At 36.5% G+C, this 14,126-nt stretch overlaps 2 protein-coding genes across 2 annotated transcripts; one reads left to right on the forward strand and one right to left on the reverse strand.

The window, feature by feature from the left end:
* Nucleotides 1-927: 927 nt before the first annotated feature.
* On the reverse strand, nucleotides 928-7,888 carry LOC130980928 (E3 ubiquitin-protein ligase HOS1). Its single transcript, XM_057904569.1, has 10 exons — nucleotides 7,602-7,888; nucleotides 6,432-6,804; nucleotides 6,129-6,263; nucleotides 5,854-6,029; nucleotides 4,954-5,343; nucleotides 4,690-4,848; nucleotides 3,734-4,222; nucleotides 2,984-3,121; nucleotides 1,426-2,138; nucleotides 928-1,283 (listed from the first exon to the last, which is right to left on the reverse strand). The coding sequence occupies exons 1-10, from the start codon at nucleotides 7,716-7,718 to the stop codon at nucleotides 1,115-1,117; spliced, it is 2,859 nt and encodes a 952-aa protein (XP_057760552.1). The 5' UTR covers nucleotides 7,719-7,888; the 3' UTR covers nucleotides 928-1,114.
* A 167-nt stretch (nucleotides 7,889-8,055) lies between these two features.
* On the forward strand, nucleotides 8,056-9,905 carry LOC130982618 (uncharacterized). Its single transcript, XM_057906659.1, has 4 exons — nucleotides 8,056-8,184; nucleotides 8,296-9,352; nucleotides 9,429-9,500; nucleotides 9,602-9,905. Exons 2-4 carry the CDS (start codon nucleotides 8,672-8,674, stop codon nucleotides 9,605-9,607), a joined length of 759 nt encoding a protein of 252 aa, XP_057762642.1. The 5' UTR covers nucleotides 8,056-8,184; nucleotides 8,296-8,671; the 3' UTR covers nucleotides 9,608-9,905.
* Nucleotides 9,906-14,126: the final 4,221 nt, after the last annotated feature.

The following is a 14,126-nucleotide window of genomic DNA, read 5'->3' on the forward strand; positions in this document are numbered from 1 at the left end:
TCTTCGCTTCTTTGAATATTTATTTAAGGGAATGAGTCAATGAGTGAGTTAAAAGTTATTTATGTTCATAAAATTCAATTAAAACCTCTCTTGTTAGAGATAATTTGAGTGGAAAAGCAAAGGGAACGCGTTTTCATTGAACTAAGTTGAATTGAGCCAATGACTTCTAGGTCAACAAAAATAAGATTAAATTTTAGGTGATTACTGATTTCTAATAGTAATGCGAAGATTTAAAAGTTGACAAGTTATCTGCAAAAGAGAACTTAATATTTTACCACTTCCTGATTATAATCTCTTCTTAGGGGGGATTCTATATAACCTTTAGCTAATAAAACCATGCAGTCCACAAGAAAAACTAAACTAAAATCAAATTTGCACCAATGACCAGACCAACGATTTAGCAGGGCTCGACAAAAGAAAACACGATTTAGTAGTTGACTAATATAGTGGAATCGTCCGCGTGGGATGCTTCCAAGAAACACTACTAGGGAATATTCTGGCATATAAAAGCAACTGAAATCTTTTCGTACAAAAGAGGATAATGGTAATTTATAGAAGCTGTATCCACCTTTTATCCCGTTCCAAAGGCTCATCTTTTTTATCACTACATCAATCATTCTCACTTCGTCTTCATTCCCACATCATCTACTAAGGAAAAGGTTTCCACTGTTGATCCCCTTCTGAGAAGAAATATCACGCATAACATGACAATATAAAAGGATCTACATCCAATCTTACAAGGCGACTACAATATCTTGGCGTACATAATACAATATCTTCGGACGAGACTCTTTCAGCCACCACGACGGCCTTGAATTTGCTTAAAACATGATATGATTTTTTGTATGAATCATTCTTCGAAGTTCCAACCATGAAATATATAATTCGGAAAAAGGCTGAACGGAAAAGGAAAAGGCCAACACAATGTACTATTTAAGACTAACATTTCCTTCATCGAAATATTAGCTGCACAACTAAGACCAGCGTAAATGTCCAAGTAAAAACTCCTTTAAGATACAAATCTGAACTGAAAATAACTCTCTTTCGCTGGTCTTTCCCTGTTTCTATCCAGGAAAAAAATACAAGAAACCCCTTTTTTCTCAGAAATGTAGTCTCATCTCTTGGTAAACCTGCTTCGCCTATTTGTTCTAGTTGGAGTTGCATGGTAAACTATATCCATAGCTCTTTCCAGACCCTGCTCCTCTTCATCGCTGGTTTCGTCAGATCTCCACCTAGGTCCACCATTGATATTTTCTCTGGCATCTAATCTCGTCTCCGTATGGCTATAGAAATGTTCAGAAAGAAGGATTCAGCGCAAAGTGTAGATTGCGGAAGGGCATGTAAATGTGGAAATTATAATAAATAAGCCTTATCAGTAAACAAACCGGCAGGGAGAAAAAGAAGAAACAGGTAACATGATCTCACCTCCAAGAGACGTCCATTGGATCATTAGCAGACGCTGCATTCCAACTTCTATCACCTTTATGTGATTGGACACTCTTACTAGATATATTAGGAAAGTTATCAGCAAATTCTTTGGAATGGCTGTGCATGGATCCAATAACGGGGCTGGCTGAAGCCTTCAAGGAGTACATAGGACTGGCTTTTTTAGTATGGCTAAAAAGCGCACTCCGTTCATCTGGTGACATTTTGTCCCGCATATTTTCTTGGGAATTGTTTGGTGATGTTTTGTTAGCACCCTTCAGAGCTGAATCATTCATGAAACGGATCCTATGATTCTTTGGAGTTGGAGTGTGATCGTACCTAGGGATTTTGCCACTTTTACCTTGATTATTTGAAAACCTCATGTTACTAGGGATTAATCCTTCATGACGATCTGATGGGGTGCCAAAATTACCAAATTCGGGCCCAATAGTAGGAAAAGGCATGCCTAATTTGGTTGAAGTTCCTAAAGTCGATGAACTCAACAAACCAAATGTATGATCTCCATGCAGCATGTCGGAAGAATCTGTGGATGAGGGAATCAATAGACTCGTTGACCGGGATTCCCGAGTCCGAGGAACATCAATCTTAGCAGGAATTGTAACTTCTTCATGAGAAGTAATACCACCTTCAGTCAAGTTTCCACTTCTCAGTTGTTGCTGCTCAACTTCTGGAAGCAACTCCAAGCACCTATTCTGTCTCATTCAAAGAAATGAATATTTACTGAACTCATGCTAATAATATGCTCAATACACTAGAGTTTATAAAGTTTAAAACATCAACATGACAGTTTGCCACATCATGCATATCAGATATCACAATTTCTGAGGCATCTAAGCATGTTGGCATTAATAATAATAATAATAATAATAATAATAATAATAATAATAATATTATTATTATTATTATTATATTATTATTATTATTATTATAATAGTGTTTTTATTAAATTGAAAACGCCCTATAAGATCTGGGAGTTCCCATTTTGGTTCCCATACCATGTGGTAAATGGCTTCGATCTGTTAGAATGGGTAGCTCGCCTGCAGGTCCTAGTTGGGGAATAACTCTGGTTACAAGTTCAGGTTTTCCAAGGGAGATATAGTACCAACAACTGTTAATTTATGTAGGTATTTTGTTGTTGATTCAATTCTAAATAAGAACCTAAAAGGATTTTGTAGGGGGGGAAAAAAAGGAGAATTTCGGAAAAACAAAAAATGGGAATTGTAAAAATAAAACACAAAATGAAAATAGAAAATGTTTTCTTAAACCAAACAGGCCATTAAATTCCTTTTCACGCATCTGCCAAAAAATTTTGGAAAATTAAATAAGGGAAAAAATACCACTTAGTTGTCGTGTTTATGACCGAAGACACTTCATAATAGAATACCCTCCTCCTCCCCCCGTCCCCCCCAAAAAAAAAAGCACTAGAATGTGAGTGCAGGTAATATAGGCTGCTAGCCATAAATAATGAATGATGGTATTCCAAGGATAAAAATATAAATTCATGAAAAAAGTATATATATATATATATAACACTTACAATCAATTTGGTCCTCCAGCAACTAACTGTTTCTAATCTTGGTAGAAATTCTTCTTGGATAGAACCTTTTGAAATGGCATCTTGCTCCAGCTTTTCAAGTTGAATATGAACTTGGTATGCTTCAGAGTATCTGTAACGCTGAACAGAGAGAAGTTTATAAGCTACAATTTCGTTATTGTTTTACTCAAGCAAATTATCATCATAATTCAGAAAGGAGCTAATACAGTCTTGTCCACCCGAAACACAAAAAAAAGGGACAAAACCCACACCCACACAGAGACACAGAGAGTAAAAGAAAACACAAGTTTAAGATACACAAAGTTCACTTCTATGCAATTGTAACCCAATTGAAAGCAAAGTATAAATAAGCATACACCATAACAGAGATTAAACTCACATATTATGAACTATTTATTAGGCTATTGAAGCCAGATATCACTTTCTATGCAAGAAAGATGTAAAACTCAGGTGTTATCATTCATATTCACTACGTTTTGCTATGCTAAAAATACAGATGAGATGGCCAAAAATACATGATTATGTATCAAGAAAATTTCACAAAGGATCCATTAAACAAGGGAATTGCATGCAAATTGATAAGCAAAAAGTGGTTACTGTTCCTAACTAGTAAATATGTAAGAATAAGTAATCAGGAACTATATCATACACTTGAATAGGGTGAGATTGTTGGGAATGTAAAGTGAATAAGAGTTTCCAAACTACCACTGAAAATAACACAACAAGAAGTACCTGCATATAAAAAACAACAAGAAGACTTCCAGTAGTCCTCGGGGGTTCTTCAGTAGCACAATCCAAAAGACTCTTGTGTATATATTTCTCTTCATCAGAATTCCATGGCAATTCTAGCATTCGATCCACTAAGTTCCTCCTAATACAGAGGCAACAAATCTCGGTTACCAAGACCTCCACCCAATTACTAAATTGCCCTTTTGGTATATCAGCAGTCTCCAAAGGTGCTCCTTTATTGAAACTCTTTTCTTTCACTCTTGTGCAGAGAATCCTCTGATGCATAAATGCTTCAGTCAGAAGTCCACACTCGATCCTTACCCGCACTGCAGTGACAGCATCTCTAAGTGAAATATTACGAGGCCCACCATCACGACCAGCCCACCTTAAAACCATCAGAGCTGTATCAGGGCTATTCCTTTCTAACAGTACTTCAGCAATTTTAGGGTGTGATGCTGCACCAGAAATTTCAGGAAGAAGGCGACAAGCTTCCTAACAGAATAATAAAATATATTAATCTCAAAGGAAAAACAACAGATCAACCTTAACAGCAAATATTACAAAATGTAACATGGTCATTGCATAAGGACTACAAGACCCATAGCTCCTCATTCTTCTTTTCAGAAGGAGGGATTCTTAGTACACTTATGGCTTAACAAACAGCTGTATATTTACTTTGATAAATACTAGACCAAGACCCTCTAATTAAATGGGGAAAAAATAGCATATATAATATCTCTGACTCAAATCCCAATTACTCTTACCACTTTCATTTTATGCCCATAAATTGCCTAGCATTGTCTCCTCATACTAATATGATGGTATCAATAGTCAGCAGCTAAAGGAAATTAGTGAACCAAACTTGATACATATAGAATCAGCATTTATTTTTTTTTTTTTTCAAACTGGTTAAAATAAGCATTGAGACTCACTGAACACAAATATTATGTTATAGTCACCTGTAAAGCCTCCTCAGTATCATCATCCAGGAGATAAAAAGTAAAAGACTCAAGTAATGAATGCCTGCTAATATTAAATGTCACTGCAAAGTCCTCTATTAACTCCCTCCATTCTTCATCAGGAATTGTCCAGTGACGATCATACAAATAATACAGAAACTGTAGAAGTTAAGGAAAGGCATATGTATTGCTATAAATTACAACTATTACCACCAAAAAATCCAACATCCCACACGCACTATAAAGGAAAGGGTAGAAGGATACGATTGCTTGTTTGGCAAGCACAACATCAGAACTTCCACGTAAAAAGAGTAAGTCAGCAGCAGCATGGAGATTTTTGAATGGATAGCAACCCAACACCCGATCAGTATCAGACTGGAAAACCAATGGTCCATCCTTCTGCAAGGATGCAACATCACCTCCCTGTATTAAGCCCTCCTCTAAATCAAGATTATTCAATGCATCTTCAATAAATAGAGATCCAACATGTCCTGTTGACTCCACAGATTGACTTATTGCATCAGGCCAAGCACGTCTAATTGCTTCTGATTTCCGTCTGCGGACATCTGAAGCCCATGATGAACTATCGGTAAAACGAGATCTCACATTCTCCAAAAAATAATGTCTTGTACACCAGACAATAATCTCCAGATGCTGGGTTGGACAATTGAAATAACAAATCAGTGGCCAGTATTAAGACAGCAAAATGAGCTCCTCTTTATTCTTAAGGTTCCATATTTACAGGGAGAGAGGGTGAAGAGAGAGGAAGCTCAATAAGCTTGGCAAACAATATTAATGAAAGACCCAAGTATAAATGACCAAATGTCAGTCCCTTCTACAGAAGGCCCTCCTCATACACAAACACGGAAAATCAAGTGTGAATTTCTGCAGCCAAGGTTCACTGTAGTAAACCACATTTTGCAGATTGGAATATAAATCCCATCCAACATGAAATACCCAACATTACTATAACAAAATCGTAAGCAACGGCTAAAAGTAACAGAAAAAGAAGATAATATCTGCATATATATATAATGAAGATTCTCAGCCGATCAGCATGAGCCAAGCAAGCAACAAGCGAAAAACTAAAATATCAACAAAAAAAATTGTAAAAAAACAGTAATACAATCACTCAATCAAAAACAAAATCTTGCAAGACTAAACCTGCTTTGTCTTTAACACGCTCTCTTGGAGATGATGCAAATCATGAAGTTGTGCTGAAAGAGTACCCTTAAAAGATGACTCCAAAATGTCTAGCACATTTGATATGCCTTTCAAGTGTAATGAAAATCTCAGAAGTGAACTCAATTTCTCTTTCATTTGAAAAACATCAAGATTATCTAAAACACATTGTTAGGGAGCACAAAACCTCGGAAGCATAAAATATACTCGCTATAACTAGCTTTAGATACCAACAGTTAAAAAAGGTTTGAGGATACAAATTCCCTGTAGTTCAGCTATGATATTTGTGAATGTCCTCTTGCACCAATCCTTCACTACCACTTCATCCAACAAAAATGCTATAACTGGATCACTGGAACCGGCAGTTTCATCCATACATACATCTGTGATGTCTGAAATTTTGGTTCAAGAAAATGCGAAGTAGATAAAGAGAAGGGGGCTTGTCAAAACAACAGAGAAACACGAGAATAATATTCCTTCTTTCTCGTTGTTTTGTGTGTGTTGTTTGTGGAGGGGAGGTATAGGAAGGGGATGATAAATGACAATGTATAAAAGGATACAGTGGCAAATTAAAGAAACCAAGTTATTCTCAAGTGCAACGTCAAACAAAGAATAAAGACGCTGTTTCTCCCCATCTTCTATTTCTTGAAATCTCTCATCACACCTTTTGGAAATAAGGCCAGCTTCTATGCATTCGTAATAAAGTCGGAGACGCAGTCTATCACCACCCTTTGGAATTGGGATTCTGCATATTGGGCAGATATCACACCGTTGACTACATTCTTCACATAAAGAAGCATGCCCACATGAATTCAACAAGTGAAGGACATAACGACCACAGCTTCTCAAGTCTCTAGTTGCTCGGCAGTGCTCAACTTTGGCTTCTTTCCACAACTCAATTAGATCAATAGATGCCAAGCGTTCCAATGTAGCCTGAAAATAAATTTTCCCATCTCGTGTACTGTTATTATTTGAAATATGAAATGAAACCTCTATTCTGCTCAATAACATGAAAAATGGAACTAACGATTTTCAAGTTCTACATAAAATACAGTTTCCTTCTGCATCTAAACAGGTATGACTCATTTCGCCACGTGCTCACAACAAATAATTCAGACATGTTAGGAACCAAGAAGTAAGAACTTCATAAGATTACAAGTAGGCCTACTGAAGGACAGGACAGGTCTCAATTTTTAGTAGATTAGGCTCACTATGCAAGAATCACCAACAGTCATCTAAATTACTACAGTGGTCTCAGTTTGTAGTATAGAGCTGGAAACTACAAACTGGGCCGTGCAAGTCGGGTTCCAGAAAATATAATAGAATTCAAGGGCTAAATTTGTGGTATGGACTTATAGATCACTAGATGTTCCAATATAAATCAATTTGAAACTGCTAGAACCATCCTTAATAGAAGTGAACGACATTTTCAATGCATCTCATAGCATTGCAGCATTGCAACCAAAACAAAAAATAAATAACAGAACACTTGAACATTAAAACCACCCTTACATGAAGAACTAAACGATAGCTCATGCTCACAATTTGAAAGCGAGTCCAATTTGAAAGCTCAGCTCACAGATTGAAGTAAACCCAACGCAACATGATGCAAAAAATATTCCAATAGGGCAAATGAGGGGGGAACATACGGAAACAAACAGTACCTTAGTGATTGGCAGCTAGGGTTTTATGAAGCAGCTCAAAAGAGCAACTAGTACAAGGGTGAGTACCTGAACAAATGGACTACTGTAGTTCGGTTGCAGCTTTCGGGACGAAGATCTTGCTGTGGCGGTTGCGCCGCCGGAGCTGGAGGGAGTGGTGGCTGGTCCGTTGAGCCTCCTATCCATTTTCGCAGAGATAGTAGCGACGCTGAGCTGGAATAGGTAAACGGTTCCGTATTACAGTTCAGTGAAGGTCCCCTTTACATACTCCCAACTCACAAACCGCCGTGCTTCTCGGAGAGGGAAACTCTCGCGGATTGGAATTGGAGGGTTTTTGAAACAAAACGTACTTTTCTTTTCTGTTTTCTTGAATTCTTTTCTTTTTTTTTTCCGATTCTCCCTCTGGTCGTTTTCGTTGGGTTGGGCCGGGTTCCTATTTTGTTACACATGGGCCGAACAGGGTTGAAGCCCAATTTGAAATCTTCATGGTTCGCTCCTTCCATCCATGCTTGTGTAGTTGTGTTAAGTAAATCGCACCGCATTACCTCAATGGCATTGCCAGCGCTGACAGCAAGTCAATATTTCTAGTTAGAACTTAGAAGGCGTACGTGTAGCTGGGAGATGGTTTGAAAAGTTTTGTTAGCCTAGTAATGTATGAACTAAAAATACCAATGAGCTTCACAATTTTATTTTAAAGAATTGTGCTATAGCCGATGAAAAAATGAAACCTTTTCCGTTTTATGTTTGATTGAAATGGATGCAGGTTATTGGCATTGGTGATGCGTAACCATCAAATGCTCCCCGAAGCAAGACAGCAGCACATTCCGAAAATAAAGTTGAGGACCGAAACGACAATATGAGTAAAAGGAAGGGGCAAAATATAAAAAAGAAAAAAGAAAAGAAGGTCGCAAAATTTGTAGCGTAGAAGGAAGTGTTGTAAGCAGGTTGAGCAGCTGGTTTTTGCATTGCCATATTTACAGCCCCCTTCACCTTTCTTCTGCAGAATCTATCACACATTCTTCGCTGCTCCTCTCTAGGGTTTCACCTTCTTGCCTTTCTCTTTCTCTCTCTCTCTTCTTCTTCTTTTCGGTTTTGTTTGGCTTCGAACGGAAGGTTAGCAAAGGCCTAAGGTTCCCCGAATGGCGACGGCACCGGTGAAGTCTCAACCTCTTCACAACTTCTCCCTACCTTTCTTGAAATGGGCCTCCAAAAGCCACACCAAGCCTAACCACCGCCACCGCTCTCCCCTCTCCCGCGACTCCTCCTCCTCCCAGCTTCCTCCCCCCGCCGATCACGATTCCGAGCCCGAAACCCGCAGGCTCGGATCCAGAACCGTCAGATACCGATTTGGATTCTCCTCCTCCCATATCGCAGAAAAGTCTCACACTGAAGAACAACAACAACAAGAGCAGCAGCGGCAACAAACTTCCGGCCGAGCAGGCAACAATGTAACCGACGATGATGACGGCGGCGGCGGAAAGAGGAAGCGTGAGGACGGCGAAGAAGAAGCCAAAGGCGAAGGTGAGGAGTTAAAGGTTGAAAAGCCTTGGAAGTTGAGGCCCAGGAAATCAGCGTTCCCAAGGGGTTCTGGGAATGGGGAAGCAGGTGCGGCGGTTACCGGTGGTCCGTCGTCGGAGCCGAAGTCGGTGCGGCTGAGGGAGATGGCGGATATGCAGTGTCAAGGTGACAGGAAAGAGAAGAGGAAGTTGTGGATTGCTCTTTCGAAAGAAGAAATCGAAGAGGACATATTCGCCATCACTGGGTCGAGGCCCGCCAGAAGGCCCGAGAAAAGGCCCAAGCATGTTCAGAAACAACTGGATGTACTGTGTATTTCTCCTCTTGTTGTTTCTATTTTGACCTTGATCATCATCTGAGTTTGTTGTGTTGAATTTTCAGTGTGTTTTCCCTGGCTTGTGGTTAGTAGGGGCAACCGCAGAAGCTTACAGAGTTGCTGATGCTCCAGCCAAGGTTTTCTTTCTTCTTCTTTTTTGTTTTTATGATTGATTTATGCTACATGACTGTTGATTGTTACTTTGCTATTATTCTTTGGATATGGTGATTTGTTGCAGCGTTAGATGAGCATGGTAGCAATTGAGGTGGATTTTGTAAAGAGTTCCTGAAAAGAATTGTTGCAGGAGAATGAACTTCACTTGATTACTTTTATTTACTTAGAGTTAGTCTCGTAACCTCATAGTCCTTCTCTGTAGGTAAACAGATATATATAGTAGTATTAGTACAATATTATGTACATATGATTAACAGAATGGATTTCAATGATATATCAGTTGCAGAGCATTTGATAATCATATTGCATGTATTGTGAGTTTGAATCGATGATGAATGGCAACAGTAAACCCTCGTGGTCTTTGAAAATAGCTGACTGCATGTAAGGATAGTGCATATAAGGACTTTTCACTTATGCACACATTTGTACATCTCTTTGCAAGGTACATTAATGGCACCATGATTTTGGATGAATGATTTGTGTATCGTATTTATTCAAATTGCTTTGAGGTAATGGCGTTAGGTAGTACTTGATAAAATGGACGGATGGCTTCACCCTTTGTACTTGTTCCCTATTTGTTACAGGATGAAATGAACCATACAATATCTACTCTCTACTCTCTAGTATCTAGCAGCTATCTCTTCCTTCTTTTTCTTGCCGGGTGAATGGCGTTTGTCGTCTTCCTCTTCTACTACTTTTCTGTAGCCATGAAAATACGTCACCTTATGGTAAGCATATTATTCTATCCTCCTTGTGTAAATTGTGTTTGGCTTACATAATGTTGACCCCCAAGGTTTCCCTGACCAGACCACTTTGTTCCCTGGAATGGAATGGCTGTTTATCTGAAATTAATGTTAATTCTCGTTTAACCCAATTTGAGAAACCTTATTGGGTTACATTTTTGGTCTGAGGGTCCAATACTTGTAATACAGCGCAGCACCAACAGATTCATCAGAGCACCTTGCCGGCTTTGCTAGGATCCGCCACCGCTTGTATTTATCCCCATTTCGCAAAGCTACAAATTGCAATTTACAAAGGGATCAAAGTCAATTGGTCAAACACGTTTTTTTTTAAGTCAAACAACCAATAACACAGGTTTTCACTCTCTAATAACAATTTTTTTTAATTATAAAGTAATTCAAATATACAATACATAATCTAAAAGAATTTAATACTTTTATACGGAAAAATATTAGGAGATTATTAGATTTTATTATTTTTTATCATTACTTAGTTATTAATTTAATTTTTTAATTTAATCTTTTTTAATTTAATAATTTAATAATATATTTTATCTCATATTTTTTAATATTGATAGTTAAATGATAACTAAAAACAACAAATTTAGTTGACCCTCTAACATTCCACTTTTATACGTGTTAAGAGTGTTTAGTCATTAGTATATGAAGATAGTTATTGATTTTCTTTTCCAAAAATAAGCCCACTAGTGAATCAACATTACATAGGCGCTAATCTTTTCCAAATTACTGTTTTATTCTTATGTTTATAATTTTCCTTCTCACTTCTTTATTCTTTCTCCTAAGTCTTAACACTATTTATAATACAGTCACAATTTTATTTCTTACGGTCAGCGAGTGACTAGCAACGATGGACCCCAATTCTTAAATCATAAATTCTAAATATTTTCAAAGATGAGGCTAAAAAATAATTTCAACAATAAAAAAATTTACTAATATTAGCTAATATCAAAGTTGATTCTTTATACATTTTCTTCCACAAATTATGATATCGGTTCACAACTCATTTTTTATAACACAAATAATGAAAGAAATAAGTAAAAGAAGAAAAGTGCATAACGCGAATGTTGAGAGCTTAGTGCCTTAATTAAATTAACGTTGAGCCAATTTGGCTTAGAATTGACTACATATGACTTGTACATATACAACCAATGTTGTCGTTTTAAACTACTATCAAAGAATTTACCCAACTTGGACTTTATTTTTATTTTCAATATAATGTGTTCGTGATTAATTGCTAACTGATTACTATAATTGAACAAGATATGATATAATGTGAATACTGAGTCCACTCATAAACTATACATTGGTCCGGCAGCCAATGTCCAACTTATAAAGAGGGACCAAAATGATGAACCAAAAAAAAAAAGAAGAGGGACCAAAATGATCTCCTTTGTGAGTATTTATGGGCTTTGCTTTCGGACATCGAGTATTTATGGGCTTTAAACTAATATGTTACAATGGGCTATGCCTAAGTTAAGACCAAGGGGCCTTAGGCATCATCTTCCATTAAAAAAAAAACCTTGACAAAAAGAAAACACTTGGAACTATTGTATTATAGTTTAGTTGTATTGTTTTGTAAGCATAGGTTTTCAAATAAATTATAACCTGATTAATGATAGGGCTGAGATCATGCCTACCTAAATATTTTAATCTGAATGATATGATTATTGTTAAGCAATATCCGAATTATTAGGTAAGCAATTATTAGTGCAGATCAAAATTAGATGGTCCGAAACTTCGTGGTGCTTTGCAAGCAAGCAATCAACCCAATAAAGTTTAAAGAAACCCAACTGTCTCACTTTCAATCAAAAGTTATTGCAAAGCAAATAAACAAAATGAGCCTAATGCATTATCTAAATAATATATCATATATGGTTATGCAAGTAGACCACGTTTTGCACCAACAAAAAGCTTCCTTAATTGCTCTCTAAATCTGGCCATAGGGGACACCCCTTCCAGCACCCTACCTGTTTATACATTCTTTATAGCAACAGGATGGCCCTCTCATGCCCTCATGCATGCCACCTATCTTAACCTTTTCTTTAAAAAAAATTGAATTATCATTATTTAAATATTACTATAAATATTTATTAATCTAATCTAATCTAAAATCTCATAGTAATTTTTTTTTTCATTTTTAAAACTCGACCCCAAAATATTTAGTTAAAAGATCAAGATACTTATCATTGTGTGTATACTCATCTATCTTTGTTTACTAATTTCATGTGGGCCTTCCCCTGGGATTTGGGGTTTGTATATTATAGTAATATATAACACAGTTGAATTTGAATGAGACTTTATGGAAGAAATCTTACAAGGCTAAAGATATTCGAACAAAGTATATTAATCAGTACTAGTTTGTTTAAAAAATAATGATTGTCTCATGCTTCATATAATTACATGGAAACCTTTCATCATTTGAAGAATCATGGAACGAAATGATTGGGTTTGGTGTTGCCCCACACCCATGCTATGATTAAAGAAATCGTAATATACCTTCCTCCAGATCATGAAATTTATAAATAATCATTGCACCATCATGTGCCATGATACTACATATGCTCTGCCATTTCTATTTTTATTTTAAAGAAATCATAGGTACTTGATTTTTTTTTTTTTTTTACATTTAAGTTAATATTTTTTTTCTTTTTTTACTACAAACATCAAATCCAATCCATCGATCTTGTGTAATTCCAATTATACCCTTGGATGTTTTTCTTTGCACTAATGAAGCATGGGCATTTATGTCCTTTTGTGGAAAATTGTCCTGTTCAACTTTCACAACACGAGAAAGTACCCGCTAACATCCACCGCACGTGCAATCCAACACGAACTGAATCATCGATTAACGATATTAACCAAAACCTATTAAAGAATCGGATTAACGGTTAATCACATGATAACCAGCTCAGCGGGTCACATGGCCAGGTCTTTCAAAAGCTCTCAACTCTCACACAAATATCATATTATTCACTTAATTATTATTATCTTAGCCAAGTTGGGGTTGTAACTGTTCCTTATATAAAGGTTTTGGTTGCACGTGCACGTGTGGAGAATCCAACAATCTAACAGCCCTTGATTGAGCATGAAATCCAACGGCAGAAGATGGTTAAGAAGGTGGGAGGAAAGTGAATTAGAGGCTGAAAAGGGAAAGGGAGATATGCATGATTGGTTTGGTGTTAGTAGCATTAGGAGTAAGAGAAAAAAGAAAAATAAAGATTTATAGGGAAAGTAATGAGGTTTGACCGTAGACCAGATGAAAGGAAGTTTGACCAAAAGTGGTGCACGTGGGAGAGACATTCTACACGTGTGCTTCGCTGTCCATTAGACATGGAGAGTGGTGCGCCAAGTAGGATCCACGAGGCTTGCCCACAGCTCGAGGCTTCAAGTAGGAGACCATTGCCTTTTCTTTATGCCCTGCGACCTTAACTTATCTTCATTTTAAATTTTATGGGGGAAATAAGGAAAATTAATGGTTACTGTAAAGGACAAAGAATCAAGTAAAATATAACTTTGAATCAATCTTTTAGAACTACCAAAGTTGGTTAGTTAATGAAAAGAAATGTAGCTAGACTGGTGAGTTAATAGTTAATATAATCTCTAAGATTTTCATTTATTTTTTTAGAACAGAACAAGATAATATATTGAGAATAAGACATAAAAGATAACGATACCAAATTTAATATTTTTATATTCTGTTTGATAATAAAATAAAACAAATGATAATAATTTAATTTATTTTCATTTTTTTTATTCAAAAAATTTGAAAAAAAAAATATTATAATAAAAAATATAATTATAAAAATTAATATAAATAATAAAAAAATA

Source organism: Arachis stenosperma, chromosome 5 (genome assembly GCF_014773155.1).
Source record: "Arachis stenosperma cultivar V10309 chromosome 5, arast.V10309.gnm1.PFL2, whole genome shotgun sequence".
In the NCBI taxonomy this organism is placed as follows: domain Eukaryota; kingdom Viridiplantae; phylum Streptophyta; class Magnoliopsida; order Fabales; family Fabaceae; genus Arachis; species Arachis stenosperma.

Bases quoted from the DNA above. Each gene is read 5' to 3' on its own strand.
- LOC130980928 (XM_057904569.1), bottom strand. From the start codon at position 7,718: ATGGATAGGAGGCTCAACGGACCAGCCACCACTCCCTCCAGCTCCGGC. The intron at 4,849-4,953 runs GTATCCTTCTAC...TAACTTCTACAG, and splicing joins TGCTTGCCAAACAAGCAATC to TTTCTGTATTATTTGTATGA. The intron at 1,284-1,425 runs GTGAGATCATGT...ACATTTCTATAG, and splicing joins CCAATGGACGTCTCTTGGAG to CCATACGGAGACGAGATTAG.
- LOC130982618 (XM_057906659.1), top strand. From the start codon at position 8,672: ATGGCGACGGCACCGGTGAAGTCTCAACCTCTTCACAACTTCTCCCTA. The intron at 9,353-9,428 runs GTACTGTGTATT...TTGAATTTTCAG, and splicing joins ATGTTCAGAAACAACTGGAT to TGTGTTTTCCCTGGCTTGTG.